At 47.8% G+C, this 20267-nt stretch overlaps 1 protein-coding gene across 1 annotated transcript in view; it reads left to right on the top strand.

Annotated features, from left to right (window-relative positions):
- Positions 1-5939, top strand: part of ZNF573 (zinc finger protein 573) — a 48220-nt gene extending 42281 nt beyond the window's left edge. The window contains exon 7 of the mRNA XM_054540303.2: positions 940-5939. Within this exon, the coding sequence (XP_054396278.2) occupies positions 940-1104 (165 nt within the window). The 3' untranslated portion in view covers positions 1105-5939. The remainder of the gene's footprint in view (positions 1-939) is intronic.
- Positions 5940-20267: the final 14328 nt, after the last annotated feature.

Below are 20267 nucleotides of genomic sequence, written 5' to 3'. Positions count from 1 at the left end.
TCATGGTGTTTTAAAAATATGCCCTCAAATTCTTTGAAACTCTACCCTTCAAACTTGAAGTCTGGCCAGGTGTGGTGACTCACGCCTGTAATCCCAGCACTTTGGGAGACCGAGGCCTAGCCAGGCATGATGGCACACGCCTGCAGTCCCAGCTACTAGGGAGGCTGAGGTAGGAGAATCGCTTGAACTTGGGAGGCAGAGGCGGCAGTGAGCTGAGATTGTGCCTCTGCACTCCAGCCTGGGCAACAGCATGAGACTCCATCTCAAAAACAAAAACAACAGATAAAAAAACCTGAAATCCAATTCCCCTCCCTTTGCATGTGAGCTGAACCTAGTCACTTGCTTCTAATGAACAGAATCTTCAGGATCGCCTTTCCCTGGTGCTCGTGCTCACTTGTTCATTCACTCTTGTGCAAATCCAGCCTCCTCTACCTAGGGCTTCTGCAGAGGCTGCTGACAGAACCTTTTATAGAAGTTTCATTGATTGGTGATTCTCATAATTGTCACATTAGATATTGCTGGAGTCTTAACCAAAGGTTTTTAATAGTCATACTCTATCTGTTCTTTGGAGAACAGATAACCTGCTGTGAAATGCCCCCTCTGCTCCCTCTCTGAAATAATCATCGTGTTAATGTTGAGGCCATGCTTCCCATGGGCTGCCCCCAGCCCCTTTTCTGAGCGCAACAGAAGTATTCATGCTAGTCAATTCTTATGAAACCCAGACCCTTCAGCTGGGGAACTGTGAATCAGCCAGACTTAAACTGTCTTCATACTGCCCCACGTTTTCATAGTTTTTCTACCAATCTTGCTTCATCCCTCTCCTTCAGAGTCATCTGTCTTGTACTATGGCCTGAAGGCTTTCACTGCCTTTCCTGGACCTCTTTTTCATTCATAGCCCCTTCCTTCCTTCTGATCTGATCTTGTTTTTTTGCTTTTCAGAGGATCAAGATGAACACATACCCTAAGGTTACCTACATACTGTGTTTCCCTAACAGTGCTCTGGATTTTATCTTTGTCCAGAGACCATTTCTGAAGTTTAGCATCATTTGCTTTCTGGAGAGGCTGGGAGTTTCCAAAAGCAAGTCCTGGTTCACTTCTGTTTAACAATCTTTTTCTAGCTTATCTTCCTTCTTGCACTTAAGCAACAAGAAGCAAGACACCTTCAACATTCTGCTTGGAAGTCTCCTAAGCTAAATTACCCACTTTTTTTGTTGCTGTTGTTTGTTTTTGTTTCTTAAAGACACAATCTTGCTTTGTCACCCAAGTTGGAGTGCAGTGGTGTGATCATAGCTCACTACAACCTTGAACTCCTGGGCTCAAGTGATCTGCCCGTCTCAGCCTCAGGAGTAGCTAGGACTACAGGTGTATGCACAACTACACCTAGCTAATTCCTTTTTTTTTTTTGGTAGAGATGAGGCCTCCCTATGTTGCCTGAGCTGGTCTCAAACTCTTGGTCCTCCTACCTTGACCTCCCAAAGTGATGGGATTATAGCGTGAGCCTGGCCCAGTTACACAGTTCTGTAGGTATTATTTTGTACTTTTCACAGTTACCACGTGCAGCAATGTTGCTTTCTGCTATTACATAACAAGAATCCCTTCCCCGCAGTCTCCAGTAACATTTTTCAGTTTTCTTTAAGCCCTTACTAGGAGCCTCTTCAAAAATATCCAGGTTTCTGCTAATAATATTTTCCAGGCCCTTCCAATTTCCACCCAGTTTGTCGTCCCAATGCCCCTCTGACATTTGTAGCTTTTTGTTTCAATAGCATCCCTTGTCTAGGTACCAAAATCTGTTATCTCATGCCACATTCCAAAGAACCCGAAGAATTAGTGGCTTAAAATGCCAATAAATGTGTATTTTTCTCACAGTTTCTGTGAGTCAGAAATTTGGGAGCAGCTAAGCTAGGCAGTTCTAGCTCCAAGTGTCTCAAGAGGTTGTGCTTATCTAAAGGCTTGACTACAGCTGGAGGATATGCTTTCAAATGGCTTAGTTCTGTGGCTGATAAGTTTATACTGGCAAGTCGTTTCTTCTCCCACGGGGCCTTGTCCATAAGCTGCTTGAGTGTGCTTGTGACGTGACAGTCAGATGTGATCCTTTTTATAATCTCTCTTTGGAAGTTAGTTCTGCCACATTCTATTTGTTCCCAGAAAATCACTAAGTCTGGCCTACATTCAATAAGAGAGGAATTAAGTTTCACCTTTGTTTTTTTTTTTGAAGGCAGGATCTTTCACTGTCATCCAGTGGAGTGCATATGGCTCACTTCAGCCTCAACCTCCTGGGCTTCAGTGATCCTCCTGCTTCAGCTTCCCGAGTAGCTGGGACTACAGGTGTGTGTCACCATGCCCAGCTAATTTTTAAATTTTTGGTAGAGATGGGGGTCTCACCAACTTGCCCAGGCTTGTCTCAAACTCCTAGGCTCAAGCATTCTTCCCACAGTGTTCCCACAGTGCTGAGATTATAGGCGTGAACCACCGTGCCCAGCCCACTTTCACCTTTTAAAGAGAGAAATGTCAAAACATTTGCAGACATATTTTTATTTTTAAGTCACCACACATGACACCACTCAATCATTGTTGAAGTCTCAAAAATTAGTACTAATAAACTAACTTGTTAATGTCACATATGCAATAGTGCTTTTAGCCACAGCACATGCCTTACCTGTCATCACTGCCACATAACTCCCTGTGTGTCGTTGGCCAAGATATTTATCATCTATGGGAATTATTTTTAAAGTATAATCAAGAAACCCAGGCATGGTGGTGCACACCTGTAGTCCCAGCTACTCAGGAGACTGAGGCGGGAGGATCGCTTGAGGCAAGAGTGTAAGACTGCAGTGCTCTATGATGGTGCCTGTGAATAGCCACTGCACACCAGCCTGGCTTTTTTAGGCCCCGTCTAAAAAGAAAAAAGGTACATAAGAGTCCTATTATGTGGATGTGGCCCAAATTATACTTGTCAAAACCTGGGAAGACTGTTTGGCATATAGCGCTATGCTCAATAAATATGAGCTTTTGGCCAGGCGCAGTGGCTTACGCCTGTAATCTCAGCAGTTTGGGAGGCCGAGGAGGGTGGATCACATGTCAGGAGATCGAGACCATCCTGGCTAGCATGGTGAAACCCCATCTCTACAAAAAATACAAAAAATTAGCCGGGCGTGGTGACACACACCTGTAGTCCCAGCTACTCAGAAAGGCTGAGGCAGGAGAATCACTTGAACCTTGGAGGCGGAGGTTGCAGTGAGCTGGGATCGTGCCACTGCACTCCAGCCTGGGTGACAGAGCGAGACTCTGTCTTAAAATAAATAAATAAATAAATATGAGCTATTATAGATATCGTCATTATTTGTGTTGCTGATAATTACTTTTTATGAAAGATTCTAATAGCATAATTAATTTAGAACAGCTTCTTAAAGCCACTCATCTATTATTAAATTTTGTATAATTTTGGAAATTAAGAATATGATTTTAGTGTGTCTAAAGATTTTGGCCAGGTGCAGTGGCTCACACCTCTAATCTCAGCACTTTAGGAAGCCAAGGCAGGCAGATCACCTGAGGTCAGGAGTTCAAGACCATCCTGGGCAACATGGCAAAACCCGATCTCTACTAAAAATACAAAAATTAGCCAGGTGTGGTGGCACACACCTGTAATCCCAACTACTCGGAGGGCTGAGACATGAGAATGGCTTGAACCCAGGAGGCGGAGGTTGCAGTGAGCCGAGATCACACCGCTACACTCCAGCTTGAGTGACAGAGCAAGACTCCGTCTCAAAAAAAAAAAAAAAAAGATTTTGCATATCTTGTTTTGTTTTGCTTTTGCTTTTTTTATTTTTTGTGGAGATGGGGTCTCACTATGTTGCCTAGGCTGGTCTCAAACCCCTGGCCTCAAGCAATCCTCCTGCCTTGGCTTCCCAAATTGCTGGGATTATAGGCGTGAGCCACTGTGGCTGGCCAAGATTTTGATAATAGCCAACAATTCATATTCTCTGTTCACAATTTAAGATAAAGTAGGAATTAATAATGGGCTATCAAGAAGTAAATTGTTCTCTTGGAGGTTTTCCCTAAATTTGAAATGTACATTTTAATTTAACATACAGAAAAATTGAAAGAATTGTTTAGTAACCCACCATGTATGTTTACATTCATGTTATTTGCTTTATCTTATGTCAGCTATTTTTATCTGCTTATGTATGGGTTATTTCTGTATCATTTGAGAGTAAGTTGTAGATATCATGGCACTTTGCCTTTAAATATATGTAAATTTCCTGGATAACTGTGATACTATAATCATACTGGAAAAACTTAAGAATTTCTATAGTGTCTTCAAATATGTGCCCAAAGATTTTTTTATAACTACTTATTTTCTAATCAGTATCCACTCTTGGTTAATTCATTGCATTTGGGATTTTTTTTAAATTTATTCTTTTTCTCTAGGATAATATCCCCACTTTTTCATGCTTTTGAATTTTTCTTTTTTTTCTTTTGAGACAGAGTCTTGCTCTGTCACTAGGCTGGAGTGCAGTGGTGCGGTCTCAGCTTACTGCAACCTCTGCCTCTCGGGTTCAAGCAATTCTGCCTCAGCCTCTCAAGTAGCTGGGACTACAGGCACATGCCACCACACCCAGCTAATTTTTGTATTTTTAGTAGAGACAGGATTTCATCATGTTGGCCAGGATGGTCTGGATCTCTTGACCTTGTGATCCGCCCGCCTTGGCCTCCCAAAGTGCTGGGATTACAGGCGTGAGCCACCGCACCCAGCCTGAATTTTTCTTTTTTAAGTACCCAAAGAATGTCCCACATTCTTGATTTCTGCTTCACAGTATGATTTAACTTGTTGCTCTGTCCCTCATGTTTCCTATAAATTGGAAGTTATGTCTAGAAAATTCATTAGGTTGAGATTAGGTTGAGATTTTTGTCAAGAACATCTCAGGAATGATGCTGCAGACTTCTGAAAGCATATCAGGTTTTTACATGATTATTTATGCTACACTGTAAAGCTTGCTTAAAGAGGTAACTGTCAGCTCTCCATTGAACAATTCCATTTTGCATTAGTAATTTGATGGGTGCTACATTGATCCATTAATTTGAAAATATAATACCTTTAATTCAGGAAACAAGGATTGAAACAAAAAGATGTCATTGTATTCATCTCTCTGTATAGCACATATGAACTGCCTGTTAAAGGCTAGACTATAAATCTGTGGATAGAAACAATGTTAATATATGAGGCTAGAAGAAAGGAAAACAAATATACCAATATTAAGAAAAAAGTAATAAAACTAGGTAAAGAGATTAATGATTAGGAAATAAAACTAGTTTTTATTCAGATCCTACTCCCTCCTCCCTCCCATTTTGTGGAACATGAGCTAAATCTCTAGACATAAGAAAAATTTTAAAAGAGCAATATGAAGAAAATGCTTTAAATTAAAAGTTAATTTTTGCCGGGCACAGTGGCTCACACCTGTAATCCCAGCACTTTGGGAGGCCGAGGCAGGTGGATCATTTGAGGTCAGGAGTTCGAGACCAGCCTGGCCAACATGGTGAAACCTCATCTCTACTACAGATACAAAAATTAGCTGGGCATGGTGGCATGTGCCTGTAATCCTAGCTACTTGGGAGGCTGAGACGGGAGAATCTCATGAACCCGGGAGGCGGAGATTGCAGTGAGCCAAGATCATGCCATTGCACTCCAGCCTGGGCAATACAGCGAGACCCAGTCTCAAAAAAAAAGAGTTAATTTTTGATGTTTATACCAAAATATTTAGCAATCTCTAATGTATTTTGAGAAGGAATTATATTTGTAAAAGAATATAGTTTTTCAAAATGACATAAATATTGTAGGAAATCAGAATTTTTAAAAGATGATTGAAAACAAGATGAGTTTCACTCATTAGGGTAAATGGAAAATTTCTGAGTATGATATCAGCAAACTCTAAGATTCTTTTTTTTTTTTTTTTTTAATTTCTGAAGTATTTATTGATCATTCTTGGGTGTTTCTCGGAGAGGGGGATATGGCAGGGTCATAGGATAATAGTGGAGAGAAGGTCAGGAGATAAACGCATGAACAAAGGTCTCTGGTTTTCCTAGGCAGAGGACCCTGCGGCCTTCTGCAGTGTTTGTGCCCCTGAGTACTTGAGATTAGGGAGTGGTGATGACTCTTAAAGAGCATGCTGCCTTCAAGCATCTGTTTAACAAAGCACATCTTGCACCACCCTTAATCCATTTAACCCTGAGTTGACACAGCACATGTTTCAGAGAGCAGGGGGCTGGGGGAAAGGCCATACATAGATCAACAGCATCCCAAGGCAGAAGAATTTCTCCTAGTCAGAACAAAATGGAGTCTCCTATGCCCACCCCTTTCTACACAGACACAGCAACAATCTGATCTCTCCTTCCTTTCCCCACACTTCCTCCCCTTCTCTTCAACAAAACCGCCATCGTCCTCATGGCCGGCTCCCGATGGTCGCTGTCTCTTCGGAGCTGTTGGGTACACCTCCCAGACAGGGCAGCCGGGCAGAGGCGCTCCTCACCTCCCAGACAGGGCGGCTGGGCAGAGGCGCCCCTCGCTTCCCAGACGGGGCCGCCCGGGCAGAGGCGCTCCTCTCCTCCCAGACGGGGCGGCCGGGCAGAGGCGCTCCTCACTTCCCCGACGGGGCCGCCCGGGCAGAGGCGCTCCTCGCTTCCCAGACGGGGCCGCCCGGGCAGAGGCGCTCCTCAGTTCCTCCCAGACTGGGTGGCAGCCGGGCAGAGGCGCTCCTCACCTCCCAGACGGGGCGGCCGGGCAGAGGCGCTCCTCCCTTCCCCGACGGGGCGGCCGAGCAGAGGCGCTCCTCACTTCCCAGAGGGGGCGGCCGAGCAGAGGCGCTCCTCACTTCCCAGAGGGGGCGGCCGGGCAGAGGCGCTCCTCACTTCCCAGACGGGGCGGCCGGGCAGAGACGCTCCTCACTTCCTCCCAGATGGGGTGGCGGCCAGGCAGAGGCGCTCCTCACCTCCCAGACAGGGCGGCCGGGCAGAGGCGCTCCTCACCTCCTAGACGGGGCGACCAGGCAGAGGCGCTCCTCACTTCCCAGACGGTGTGGCGGCTGGGCAGAGGTGCTCCTCCCTTCCCAGATGGGGCGGCCAGGCAGAGGCGCTCCTCACTTCCCAGACGGTGTGGCGGCCGGGCAGAGGTGCTCCTCCCTTCCTTCCTCCCAGACGGGGTGGCGGCCAGGCAGAGGCGCTCCTCACTTCCCAGAGGGGGCGGCCGGGCAGAGGTGCTCCTCACTTCCTCCCAGACGGGGTGGCAGCCGGGCAGAGGCACTCCTCACCTCCCAGACGGGGCGGCCGGGCAGAGGTGCTCCTCATCTCCCAGACGGGGCGGCCGGGCAGAGGTGCTCCTCATCTCCCAGACGGGGCAGCCGGGCAGAGGTGCTCCTCACTTCCTCCCAGACGGGGTGACGGCCGGGCAGAGGCACTCCTCACCTCCCAGACGGGGCGGCCGGGCAGAGGCGCTCCTCACCTCCCAGACGGAGTGGTCAGGCAGAGGCGCTCCTCACTTCCCATATGGGGTGGCGGCCGGGCAGAGGCGCTCCTCACTTCCCAGATGGGGCAGCCGGGCAGAGGTGCTCCTCACTTCCTCCCAGACGGGGTGGCAGCCGGGCAGAGGCGCTCCTCACTTCCCAGATGGGGCAGCCGGGCAGAGGTGCTCCTCACTTCCTCCCAGATGGGGTGGCAGCCGGGCAGAGGCGCTCCTCACCTCCCAGACGGGGTGGCCGGGCAGAGGCGCTCCTCCCTTCCCAGACGGAGTGGCCAGGCAGAGGCGCTCCTCACCTCCCAGACGGGGCGGCCGGGCAGAGGCACTCCTCACCTCCCAGAGTGGGCGGCCGGGCAGAGGCGCTCCTCACTTCCCAGAGTGGGCGGCCGGGCAGAGGCGCTCCTCACTTCCCAGAGTGGGCGGCCGGGCAGAGGCGCTCCTCACTTCCCATAGGGGGTGGCAGCCGGGCAGAGGCGCTCCTCACTTCCCAGATGGGGCAGCTGGGCAGAGGTGCTCCTCACTTCCTCCCAGACGGGGTGGCGGCCAGGCAGAGGCGCTCCTCACTTCCTCCCAGACGGGGTGGCGGCCAGGCAGAGGCGCTCCTCACCTCCCAGACGGGGCGGCCGGGCAGAGGCACTCCTCACCTCCCAGAGTGGGCGGCCGGGCAGAGGCGCTCCTCACTTCCCAGAGTGGGCGGCCGGGCAGAGGCGCTCCTCACTTCCCAGAGTGGGCGGCCGGGCAGAGGCGCTCCTCACTTCCCGTAGGGGGTGGCAGCCGGGCAGAGGCGCTCCTCACTTCCCAGATGGGGCAGCTGGGCAGAGGTGCTCCTCACTTCCTCCCAGACGGGGTGGCGGCCAGGCAGAGGCGCTCCTCACCTCCCAGACGGGGCGGCCGGGCAGAGGCACTCCTCACCTCCCAGACGGGGCGGCTGGGCAGAGGCGCTCCTCACCTCCCAGAAGGGGCGGCTGGGCAGAGGCGCTCCTCACTTCCCATATGGGGTGGCAGCCGGGCAGAGGCGCTCCTCACTTCCCAGACGGGGTGGCGGCCAGGCAGAGGCGCTCCTCACTTCCCAGATAGGGCAACAGGGCAGAGGCGCTCCTCACTTCCTCCCAGACGGGGCGGCCGGGCAGAGGTGCTCCTCATCTCCCAGACGGGGCAGCCGGGCAGAGGCGCTCCTCACTTCCTCCCAGAAGGGGTGGCAGCCGGGCAGAGGCGCTCCTCACCTCCCAGATAGGGCGGCCGGGCAGAGGGGCTCCTCACATCCCAGACGATGGGCGGCCAGGCAGAGACGCTCCTCACTTCCTAGACGGGGTGGCGGTGGGGCAGAGGCTGTAATCTTAGCACTTTAAGAGGCCAAGGCAGGAGGCTGGTAGGTGGAGGTTGCAGAGAGCCGAGATCACACCACTGCACTCCAGCCTGAGCACCATTGAGCATTGAGTTAGCGAGACTCCGTCTGCAATCCCAGCACCTCGGGAGGCCGCGGCAGGCAGATCACTCGAGGCCAGGAGCTGGAGACCAGCCCGGTCAACACGGCGAAACCCCGTCTCCACCAAAAATACAAAAACCATTCAGGCGTGGCGGCGCGCGCCTGCAATCCCAGGCACTCGGCAGGCCAAGGCAGGAGAGTCACAGGAGCCCGAGGCAGGGAGGTTGCAGCAAGCCGAGATCCCGGCAGTACAGTCCAGCTTCGGCAACAGAGGGAGACCGAAAAAAGAAGGAGAGGGAGACCGAAAAAAGAGGGGAGAGGGAGAGGGAGAGGGAGAGGGAGAGGGAGAGGGAGAGGGAGAGGGAGAGGGAGAGGGAGAGGGAGAGGGAGAGGGAGAGGGAGAGGGAGAGGGAGAGGGAGAGGGAGAGGGAGCTAATATTCTTTTAAAATAATTGTGCAATAGTCATTTTTCTGGCAGAGTGAATTCATTCTTCTGGTTCACTATATTCTAGACAAATGAAAGAAAAGGAATGTTGATCTATGTTTATCCTTGTAATTTTTCTAAGCTTTATATACAGTTTTGCAAATGGGATGAATTATGTGCACATGATACCATCAATTCTGAAAACTACATTTTTAAAAACCTTTTGGAAATCAGGATTGCAGTTGTTAACTACCTAAACTCACTTCCAGCCCTATAAAAATTACTTTTCCAAACTAAGGAGCATCACGCATTATGCATTGTCAGCCAAAGGTCTGTAGTGTCAGCGTGATCATTCGTTGTGTCTGTAGTGTCAGCGTGATCATTCGTTGTGTCTGTAGTGTCACTGTGATCATTCGTTGTGTCTGTAGTGTCACTGTGATCATTCGTTGTGTCTGTAGTGTCAGCGTGATCATTCGTTGTGCTTGTAGTGTCACCGTGATCATTCGTTGTGTCTGTAGTGTCACCGTGATCATTCGTTGTGTCTGTAGTGTCACCGTGATCATTCGTTGTGTCTGTAGTGTCACCGTGATCATTCGTTGTGTCTGTAGTGTCACTGTGATCATTCGTTGTGTCTGTAGTGTCACCGTGATCATTCGTTGTGTCTGTAGTGTCACTGTGATCATTCGTTGTGTCTGTAGTGTCACCGTGATCATTCGTTGTGTCTGTAGTGTCACCGTGATCATTCGTTGTGTCTGTAGTGTGAGCGTGATCATTCGTTGTGTCTGTAGTGTCACCGTGATCATTCGTTGTGTCTGTAGTGTGAGCGTGATCATTCGTTGTGTCTGTAGTGTCACTGTGATCATTCGTTGTGTCTGTAGTGTCAGCGTGATCATTCGTTGTGTCTGTAGTGTCACTGTGATCATTCGTTGTGTCTGTAGTGTCAGCGTGATCATTCGTTGTGTCTGTAGTGTCACTGTGATCATTCGTTGTGTCTGTAGTGTCACTGTGATCATTCGTTGTGTCTGTAGTGTCACTGTGATCATTCGTTGTGTCTGTAGTGTGAGCGTGATCATTCGTTGTGTCTGTAGTGTCAGCGTGATCATTCGTTGTGTCTGTAGTGTCACCGTGATCATTCGTTGTGTCTGTAGTGTCACCGTGATCATTCGTTGTGTCTGTAGTGTCAGCGTGATCATTCGTTGTGTCTGTAGTGTCACTGTGATCATTCGTTGTGTCTGTAGTGTCACTGTGATCATTCGTTGTGTCTGTAGTGTCAGCGTGATCATTCGTTGTGTCTGTAGTGTCACCGTGATCATTCGTTGTGTCTGTAGTGTGAGCGTGATCATTCGTTGTGTCTGTAGTGTCAGCGTGATCATTCGTTGTGTCTGTAGTGTCACCGTGATCATTCGTTGTGTCTGTAGTGTCAGCGTGATCATTCGTTGTGTCTGTAGTGTCACCGTGATCATTCGTTGTGTCTGTAGTGTCACTGTGATCATTCGTTGTGTCTGTAGTGTCACTGTGATCATTCGTTGTGTCTGTAGTGTCACTGTGATCATTCGTTGTGTCTGTAGTGTCACCGTGATCATTCGTTGTGTCTGTAGTGTCACCGTGATCATTCGTTGTGCTTGTAGTGTCAGCGTGATCATTCGTTGTGTCTGTAGTGTCACTGTGATCATTCGTTGTGTCTGTAGTGTCACCGTGATCATTCGTTGTGTCTGTAGTGTCACCGTGATCATTCGTTGTGTCTGTAGTGTCAGCGTGATCATTCGTTGTGTCTGTAGTGTCACTGTGATCATTCGTTGTGTCTGTAGTGTCACTGTGATCATTCGTTGTGTCTGTAGTGTCAGCGTGATCATTCGTTGTGTCTGTAGTGTCAGCGTGATCATTCGTTGTGTCTGTAGTGTCAGCGTGATCATTCGTTGTGTCTGTAGTGTGAGCGTGATCATTCGTTGTGTCTGTAGTGTCACTGTGATCATTCGTTGTGTCTGTAGTGTCACTGTGATCATTCGTTGTGTCTGTAGTGTCACTGTGATCATTCGTTGTGTCTGTAGTGTCACCGTGATCATTCGTTGTGCTTGTAGTGTCAGCGTGATCATTCGTTGTGTCTGTAGTGTCAGCGTGATCATTCGTTGTGTCTGTAGTGTCAGCGTGATCATTCGTTGTGTCTGTAGTGTCACCGTGATCATTCGTTGTGTCTGTAGTGTCACCGTGATCATTCGTTGTGTCTGTAGTGTCAGCGTGATCATTCGTTGTGTCTGTAGTGTCACTGTGATCATTCGTTGTGTCTGTAGTGTCACTGTGATCATTCGTTGTGTCTGTAGTGTCACCGTGATCATTCGTTGTGTCTGTAGTGTCACCGTGATCATTCGTTGTGTCTGTAGTGTCACCGTGATCATTCGTTGTGCTTGTAGTGTCAGCGTGATCATTCGTTGTGTCTGTAGTGTCAGCGTGATCATTCGTTGTGTCTGTAGTGTCAGCGTGATCATTCGTTGTGTCTGTAGTGTCACCGTGATCATTCGTTGTGTCTGTAGTGTCACCGTGATCATTCGTTGTGTCTGTAGTGTCACCGTGATCATTCGTTGTGTCTGTAGTGTCACCGTGATCATTCGTTGTGTCTGTAGTGTCACCGTGATCATTCGTTGTGTCTGTAGTGTCAGCGTGATCATTCGTTGTGTCTGTAGTGTCACCGTGATCATTCGTTGTGCTTGTAGTGTCAGCGTGATCATTCGTTGTGTCTGTAGTGTCACCGTGATCATTCGTTGTGTCTGTAGTGTCACCGTGATCATTCGTTGTGTCTGTAGTGTCACCGTGATCATTCGTTGTGTCTGTAGTGTCACCGTGATCATTCGTTGTGTCTGTAGTGTCACCGTGATCATTCGTTGTGTCTGTAGTGTCACCGTGATCATTCGTTGTGTCTGTAGTGTCAGCGTGATCATTCGTTGTGTCTGTAGTGTCACCGTGATCATTCGTTGTGCTTGTAGTGTCACCGTGATCATTCGTTGTGTCTGTAGTGTCACCGTGATCATTCGTTGTGTCTGTAGTGTCACCGTGATCATTCGTTGTGTCTGTAGTGTCACCGTGATCATTCGTTGTGTCTGTAGTGTCAGCGTGATCATTCGTTGTGTCTGTAGTGTCACCGTGATCATTCGTTGTGTCTGTAGTGTCACTGTGATCATTCGTTGTGTCTGTAGTGTCACTGTGATCATTCGTTGTGTCTGTAGTGTCACCGTGATCATTCGTTGTGTCTGTAGTGTCAGCGTGATCATTCGTTGTGTCTGTAGTGTCACTGTGATCATTCGTTGTGTCTGTAGTGTCACCGTGATCATTCGTTGTGTCTGTAGTGTCACCGTGATCATTCGTTGTGCTTGTAGTGTCAGCGTGATCATTCGTTGTGTCTGTAGTGTCACTGTGATCATTCGTTGTGTCTGTAGTGTCACCGTGATCATTCGTTGTGTCTGTAGTGTCACCGTGATCATTCGTTGTGTCTGTAGTGTCAGCGTGATCATTCGTTGTGTCTGTAGTGTCACTGTGATCATTCGTTGTGTCTGTAGTGTCACTGTGATCATTCGTTGTGTCTGTAGTGTCAGCGTGATCATTCGTTGTGTCTGTAGTGTCAGCGTGATCATTCGTTGTGTCTGTAGTGTCAGCGTGATCATTCGTTGTGTCTGTAGTGTCACCGTGATCATTCGTTGTGTCTGTAGTGTCACTGTGATCATTCGTTGTGTCTGTAGTGTCACTGTGATCATTCGTTGTGTCTGTAGTGTCAGCGTGATCATTCGTTGTGTCTGTAGTGTCACCGTGATCATTCGTTGTGTCTGTAGTGTCACTGTGATCATTCGTTGTGTCTGTAGTGTCACTGTGATCATTCGTTGTGTCTGTAGTGTCAGCGTGATCATTCGTTGTGTCTGTAGTGTCACTGTGATCATTCGTTGTGCTTGTAGTGTCAGCGTGATCATTCGTTGTGTCTGTAGTGTCACTGTGATCATTCGTTGTGTCTGTAGTGTCAGCGTGATCATTCGTTGTGTCTGTAGTGTCACCGTGATCATTCGTTGTGTCTGTAGTGTCACCGTGATCATTCGTTGTGTCTGTAGTGTCAGCGTGATCATTCGTTGTGTCTGTAGTGTCACTGTGATCATTCGTTGTGCTTGTAGTGTCAGCGTGATCATTCGTTGTGTCTGTAGTGTCACTGTGATCATTCGTTGTGTCTGTAGTGTCAGCGTGATCATTCGTTGTGTCTGTAGTGTCACCGTGATCATTCGTTGTGTCTGTAGTGTCACTGTGATCATTCGTTGTGTCTGTAGTGTCAGCGTGATCATTCGTTGTGCTTGTAGTGTCACCGTGATCATTCGTTGTGTCTGTAGTGTCACCGTGATCATTCGTTGTGTCTGTAGTGTCACCGTGATCATTCGTTGTGCTTGTAGTGTCAGCGTGATCATTCGTTGTGTCTGTAGTGTCACCGTGATCATTCGTTGTGTCTGTAGTGTCACCGTGATCATTCGTTGTGTCTGTAGTGTCACCGTGATCATTCGTTGTGTCTGTAGTGTCACCGTGATCATTCGTTGTGTCTGTAGTGTCACTGTGATCATTCGTTGTGTCTGTAGTGTCAGCGTGATCATTCGTTGTGTCTGTAGTGTCACCGTGATCATTCGTTGTGTCTGTAGTGTCACTGTGATCATTCGTTGTGTCTGTAGTGTCAGCGTGATCATTCGTTGTGTCTGTAGTGTCACCGTGATCATTCGTTGTGCTTGTAGTGTCAGCGTGATCATTCGTTGTGTCTGTAGTGTCACTGTGATCATTCGTTGTGTCTGTAGTGTCAGCGTGATCATTCGTTGTGTCTGTAGTGTCACCGTGATCATTCGTTGTGTCTGTAGTGTCACTGTGATCATTCGTTGTGTCTGTAGTGTCACCGTGATCATTCGTTGTGTCTGTAGTGTCACTGTGATCATTCGTTGTGTCTGTAGTGTGAGTGTGATCATTCGTTGTGTCTGTAGTGTCACTGTGATCATTCGTTGTGTCTGTAGTGTCACCGTGATCATTCGTTGTGTCTGTAGTGTCACTGTGATCATTCGTTGTGTCTGTAGTGTCACCGTGATCATTCGTTGTGTCTGTAGTGTCACTGTGATCATTCGTTGTGTCTGTAGTGTCAGCGTGATCATTCGTTGTGTCTGTAGTGTCACTGTGATCATTCGTTGTGTCTGTAGTGTCACCGTGATCATTCGTTGTGTCTGTAGTGTCACTGTGATCATTCGTTGTGTCTGTAGTGTGAGTGTGATCATTCGTTGTGTCTGTAGTGTCACCGTGATCATTCGTTGTGTCTGTAGTGTCAGCGTGATCATTCGTTGTGCTTGTAGTGTCAGCGTGATCATTCGTTGTGTCTGTAGTGTCACTGTGATCATTCGTTGTGTCTGTAGTGTCAGCGTGATCATTCGTTGTGTCTGTAGTGTCACCGTGATCATTCGTTGTGTCTGTAGTGTCACTGTGATCATTCGTTGTGTCTGTAGTGTCAGCGTGATCATTCGTTGTGCTTGTAGTGTCACCGTGATCATTCGTTGTGTCTGTAGTGTCACCGTGATCATTCGTTGTGTCTGTAGTGTCACCGTGATCATTCGTTGTGCTTGTAGTGTCAGCGTGATCATTCGTTGTGTCTGTAGTGTCACCGTGATCATTCGTTGTGTCTGTAGTGTCACCGTGATCATTCGTTGTGTCTGTAGTGTCACCGTGATCATTCGTTGTGTCTGTAGTGTCACTGTGATCATTCGTTGTGCTTGTAGTGTCAGCGTGATCATTCGTTGTGTCTGTAGTGTCACTGTGATCATTCGTTGTGTCTGTAGTGTCAGCGTGATCATTCGTTGTGTCTGTACTGTCACCGTGATCATTCGTTGTGTCTGTAGTGTCACTGTGATCATTCGTTGTGTCTGTAGTGTCAGCGTGATCATTCGTTGTGTCTGTAGTGTCACCGTGATCATTCGTTGTGCTTGTAGTGTCAGCGTGATCATTCGTTGTGTCTGTAGTGTCACTGTGATCATTCGTTGTGCTTGTAGTGTCAGCGTGATCATTCGTTGTGTCTGTAGTGTCACCGTGATCATTCGTTGTGTCTGTAGTGTCACTGTGATCATTCGTTGTGCTTGTAGTGTCAGCGTGATCATTCGTTGTGTCTGTAGTGTCACTGTGATCATTCGTTGTGTCTGTAGTGTCAGCGTGATCATTCGTTGTGTCTGTAGTGTCACCGTGATCATTCGTTGTGTCTGTAGTGTCACTGTGATCATTCGTTGTGTCTGTAGTGTCACCGTGATCATTCGTTGTGTCTGTAGTGTCACTGTGATCATTCGTTGTGTCTGTAGTGTGAGTGTGATCATTCGTTGTGTCTGTAGTGTCACTGTGATCATTCGTTGTGTCTGTAGTGTCACCGTGATCATTCGTTGTGTCTGTAGTGTCACTGTGATCATTCGTTGTGTCTGTAGTGTCACCGTGATCATTCGTTGTGTCTGTAGTGTCACTGTGATCATTCGTTGTGTCTGTAGTGTCAGCGTGATCATTCGTTGTGTCTGTAGTGTCACTGTGATCATTCGTTGTGTCTGTAGTGTCACCGTGATCATTCGTTGTGTCTGTAGTGTCACTGTGATCATTCGTTGTGTCTGTAGTGTGAGTGTGATCATTCGTTGTGTCTGTAGTGTCACCGTGATCATTCGTTGTGTCTGTAGTGTCAGCGTGATCATTCGTTGTGCTTGTAGTGTCAGCGTGATCATTCGTTGTGTCTGTAGTGTCACTGTGATCATTCGTTGTGTCTGTAGTGTCACCGTGATCATTCGTTGTGTCTGTAGTGTCACTGTGATCATTCGTTGTGTCTGTAGTGTCACCGTGATCATTCGTTGTGCTTGTAGTGTCAGCGTGATCATTCGTTGTGTCTGTAGTGTCACTGTGATCATTCGTTGTGTCTGTAGTGTCACCGTGATCATTCGTTGTGTCTGTAGTGTCACCGTGATCATTCGTTGTGTCTGTAGTGTCACTGTGATCATTCGTTGTGTCTGTAGTGTCAGCGTGATCATTCGTTGTGCTTGTAGTGTCACCGTGATCATTCGTTGTGTCTGTAGTGTCACCGTGATCATTCGTTGTGTCTGTAGTGTCACCGTGATCATTCGTTGTGCTTGTAGTGTCAGCGTGATCATTCGTTGTGTCTGTAGTGTCACCGTGATCATTCGTTGTGTCTGTAGTGTCACCGTGATCATTCGTTGTGTCTGTAGTGTCACCGTGATCATTCGTTGTGTCTGTAGTGTCACCGTGATCATTCGTTGTGTCTGTAGTGTCACCGTGATCATTCGTTGTGTCTGTAGTGTCACTGTGATCATTCGTTGTGTCTGTAGTGTCAGCGTGATCATTCGTTGTGCTTGTAGTGTCAGCGTGATCATTCGTTGTGTCTGTAGTGTCACTGTGATCATTCGTTGTGTCTGTAGTGTCAGCGTGATCATTCGTTGTGTCTGTAGTGTCACCGTGATCATTCGTTGTGTCTGTAGTGTCACTGTGATCATTCGTTGTGTCTGTAGTGTCACCGTGATCATTCGTTGTGTCTGTAGTGTCACCGTGATCATTCGTTGTGTCTGTAGTGTCACTGTGATCATTCGTTGTGTCTGTAGTGTCACCGTGATCATTCGTTGTGTCTGTAGTGTCACTGTGATCATTCGTTGTGTCTGTAGTGTCACCGTGATCATTCGTTGTGTCTGTAGTGTCAGCGTGATCATTCGTTGTGTCTGTAGTGTCACCGTGATCATTCGTTGTGCTTGTAGTGTCACCGTGATCATTCGTTGTGTCTGTAGTGTCACTGTGATCATTCGTTGTGTCTGTAGTGTCAGCGTGATCATTCGTTGTGTCTGTAGTGTCACCGTGATCATTCGTTGTGTCTGTAGTGTCAGCGTGATCATTCGTTGTGTCTGTAGTGTCAGCGTGATCATTCGTTGTGTCTGTAGTGTCAGCGTGATCATTCGTTGTGTCTGTAGTGTCACTGTGATCATTCGTTGTGTCTGTAGTGTCACCGTGATCATTCGTTGTGTCTGTAGTGTCAGCGTGATCATTCGTTGTGTCTGTAGTGTCACTGTGATCATTCGTTGTGTCTGTAGTGTCACTGTGATCATTCGTTGTGTCTGTAGTGTCAGCGTGATCATTCGTTGTGTCTGTAGTGTCAGCGTGATCATTCGTTGTGTCTGTAGTGTCACCGTGATCATTCGTTGTGTCTGTAGTGTCACCGTGATCATTCGTTGTGTCTGTAGTGTCACCGTGATCATTCGTTGTGTCTGTAGTGTCACCGTGATCATTCGTTGTGTCTGTAGTGTCACCGTGATCATTCGTTGTGCTTGTAGTGTCAGCGTGATCATTCGTTGTGTCTGTAGTGTCACTGTGATCATTCGTTGTGTCTGTAGTGTCAGCGTGATCATTCGTTGTGTCTGTAGTGTCACCGTGATCATTCGTTGTGTCTGTAGTGTGAGCGTGATCATTCGTTGTGTCTGTAGTGTCAGCGTGATCATTCGTTGTGTCTGTAGTGTGAGCGTGATCATTCGTTGTGTCTGTAGTGTCAGCGTGATCATTCGTTGTGTCTGTAGTGTCAGCGTGATCATTCGTTGTGTCTGTAGTGTCACTGTGATCATTCGTTGTGCTTGTAGTGTCAGCGTGATCATTCGTTGTGTCTGTAGTGTCACTGTGATCATTCGTTGTGTCTGTAGTGTCAGCGTGATCATTCGTTGTGTCTGTAGTGTCACCGTGATCATTCGTTGTGTCTGTAGTGTCACTGTGATCATTCGTTGTGTCTGTAGTGTCAGCGTGATCATTCGTTGTGTCTGTAGTGTCACCGTGATCATTCGTTGTGCTTGTAGTGTCAGCGTGATCATTCGTTGTGTCTGTAGTGTCACTGTGATCATTCGTTGTGTCTGTAGTGTCAGCGTGATCATTCGTTGTGTCTGTAGTGTCACTGTGATCATTCGTTGTGTCTGTAGTGTCACCGTGATCATTCGTTGTGCTTGTAGTGTCAGCGTGATCATTCGTTGTGTCTGTAGTGTCAGCGTGATCATTCGTTGTGTCTGTAGTGTCACCGTGATCATTCGTTGTGTCTGTAGTGTCACTGTGATCATTCGTTGTGTCTGTAGTGTCACTGTGATCATTCGTTGTGTCTGTAGTGTCACTGTGATCATTCGTTGTGTCTGTAGTGTCACCGTGATCATTCGTTGTGTCTGTAGTGTCACCGTGATCATTCGTTGTGCTTGTAGTGTCAGCGTGATCATTCGTTGTGTCTGTAGTGTCACTGTGATCATTCGTTGTGTCTGTAGTGTCACCGTGATCATTCGTTGTGTCTGTAGTGTCACCGTGATCATTCGTTGTGTCTGTAGTGTCAGCGTGATCATTCGTTGTGTCTGTAGTGTCACTGTGATCATTCGTTGTGTCTGTAGTGTCACTGTGATCATTCGTTGTGTCTGTAGTGTCAGCGTGATCATTCGTTGTGTCTGTAGTGTCAGCGTGATCATTCGTTGTGTCTGTAGTGTCAGCGTGATCATTCGTTGTGTCTGTAGTGTCAGCGTGATCATTCGTTGTGTCTGTAGTGTCACTGTGATCATTCGTTGTGTCTGTAGTGTCACTGTGATCATTCGTTGTGTCTGTAGTGTCACTGTGATCATTCGTTGTGTCTGTAGTGTCACCGTGATCATTCGTTGTGCTTGTAGTGTCAGCGTGATCATTCGTTGTGTCTGTAGTGTCAGCGTGATCATTCGTTGTGTCTGTAGTGTCAGCGTGATCATTCGTTGTGTCTGTAGTGTCACCGTGATCATTCGTTGTGTCTGTAGTGTCACCGTGATCATTCGTTGTGTCTGTAGTGTCAGCGTGATCATTCGTTGTGTCTGTAGTGTCACTGTGATCATTCGTTGTGTCTGTAGTGTCACCGTGATCATTCGTTGTGTCTGTAGTGTCACCGTGATCATTCGTTGTGTCTGTAGTGTCACCGTGATCATTCGTTGTGTCTGTAGTGTCACCGTGATCATTCGTTGTGCTTGTAGTGTCAGCGTGATCATTCGTTGTGTCTGTAGTGTCAGCGTGATCATTCGTTGTGTCTGTAGTGTCAGCGTGATCATTCGTTGTGTCTGTAGTGTCACCGTGATCATTCGTTGTGTCTGTAGTGTCACCGTGATCATTCGTTGTGTCTGTAGTGTCACCGTGATCATTCGTTGTGTCTGTAGTGTCACCGTGATCATTCGTTGTGTCTGTAGTGTCACCGTGATCATTCGTTGTGTCTGTAGTGTCAGCGTGATCATTCGTTGTGTCTGTAGTGTCACCGTGATCATTCGTTGTGCTTGTAGTGTCAGCGTGATCATTCGTTGTGTCTGTAGTGTCACCGTGATCATTCGTTGTGTCTGTAGTGTCACCGTGATCATTCGTTGTGTCTGTAGTGTCACCGTGATCATTCGTTGTGTCTGTAGTGTCACCGTGATCATTCGTTGTGTCTGTAGTGTCACCGTGATCATTCGTTGTGTCTGTAGTGTCACCGTGATCATTCGTTGTGTCTGTAGTGTCAGCGTGATCATTCGTTGTGTCTGTAGTGTCACCGTGATCATTCGTTGTGCTTGTAGTGTCACCGTGATCATTCGTTGTGTCTGTAGTGTCACCGTGATCATTCGTTGTGTCTGTAGTGTCACCGTGATCATTCGTTGTGTCTGTAGTGTCACCGTGATCATTCGTTGTGTCTGTAGTGTCAGCGTGATCATTCGTTGTGTCTGTAGTGTCACCGTGATCATTCGTTGTGTCTGTAGTGTCACTGTGATCATTCGTTGTGTCTGTAGTGTCACTGTGATCATTCGTTGTGTCTGTAGTGTCACCGTGATCATTCGTTGTGTCTGTAGTGTCAGCGTGATCATTCGTTGTGTCTGTAGTGTCACTGTGAT

Source organism: Pongo abelii, chromosome 20 (genome assembly GCF_028885655.2).
Source record: "Pongo abelii isolate AG06213 chromosome 20, NHGRI_mPonAbe1-v2.0_pri, whole genome shotgun sequence".
NCBI lineage: Eukaryota > Metazoa > Chordata > Mammalia > Primates > Hominidae > Pongo > Pongo abelii.
Note: the sequence above shows the minus strand (reverse complement) of the source record. Positions and strands in the feature narration are given on the sequence as shown.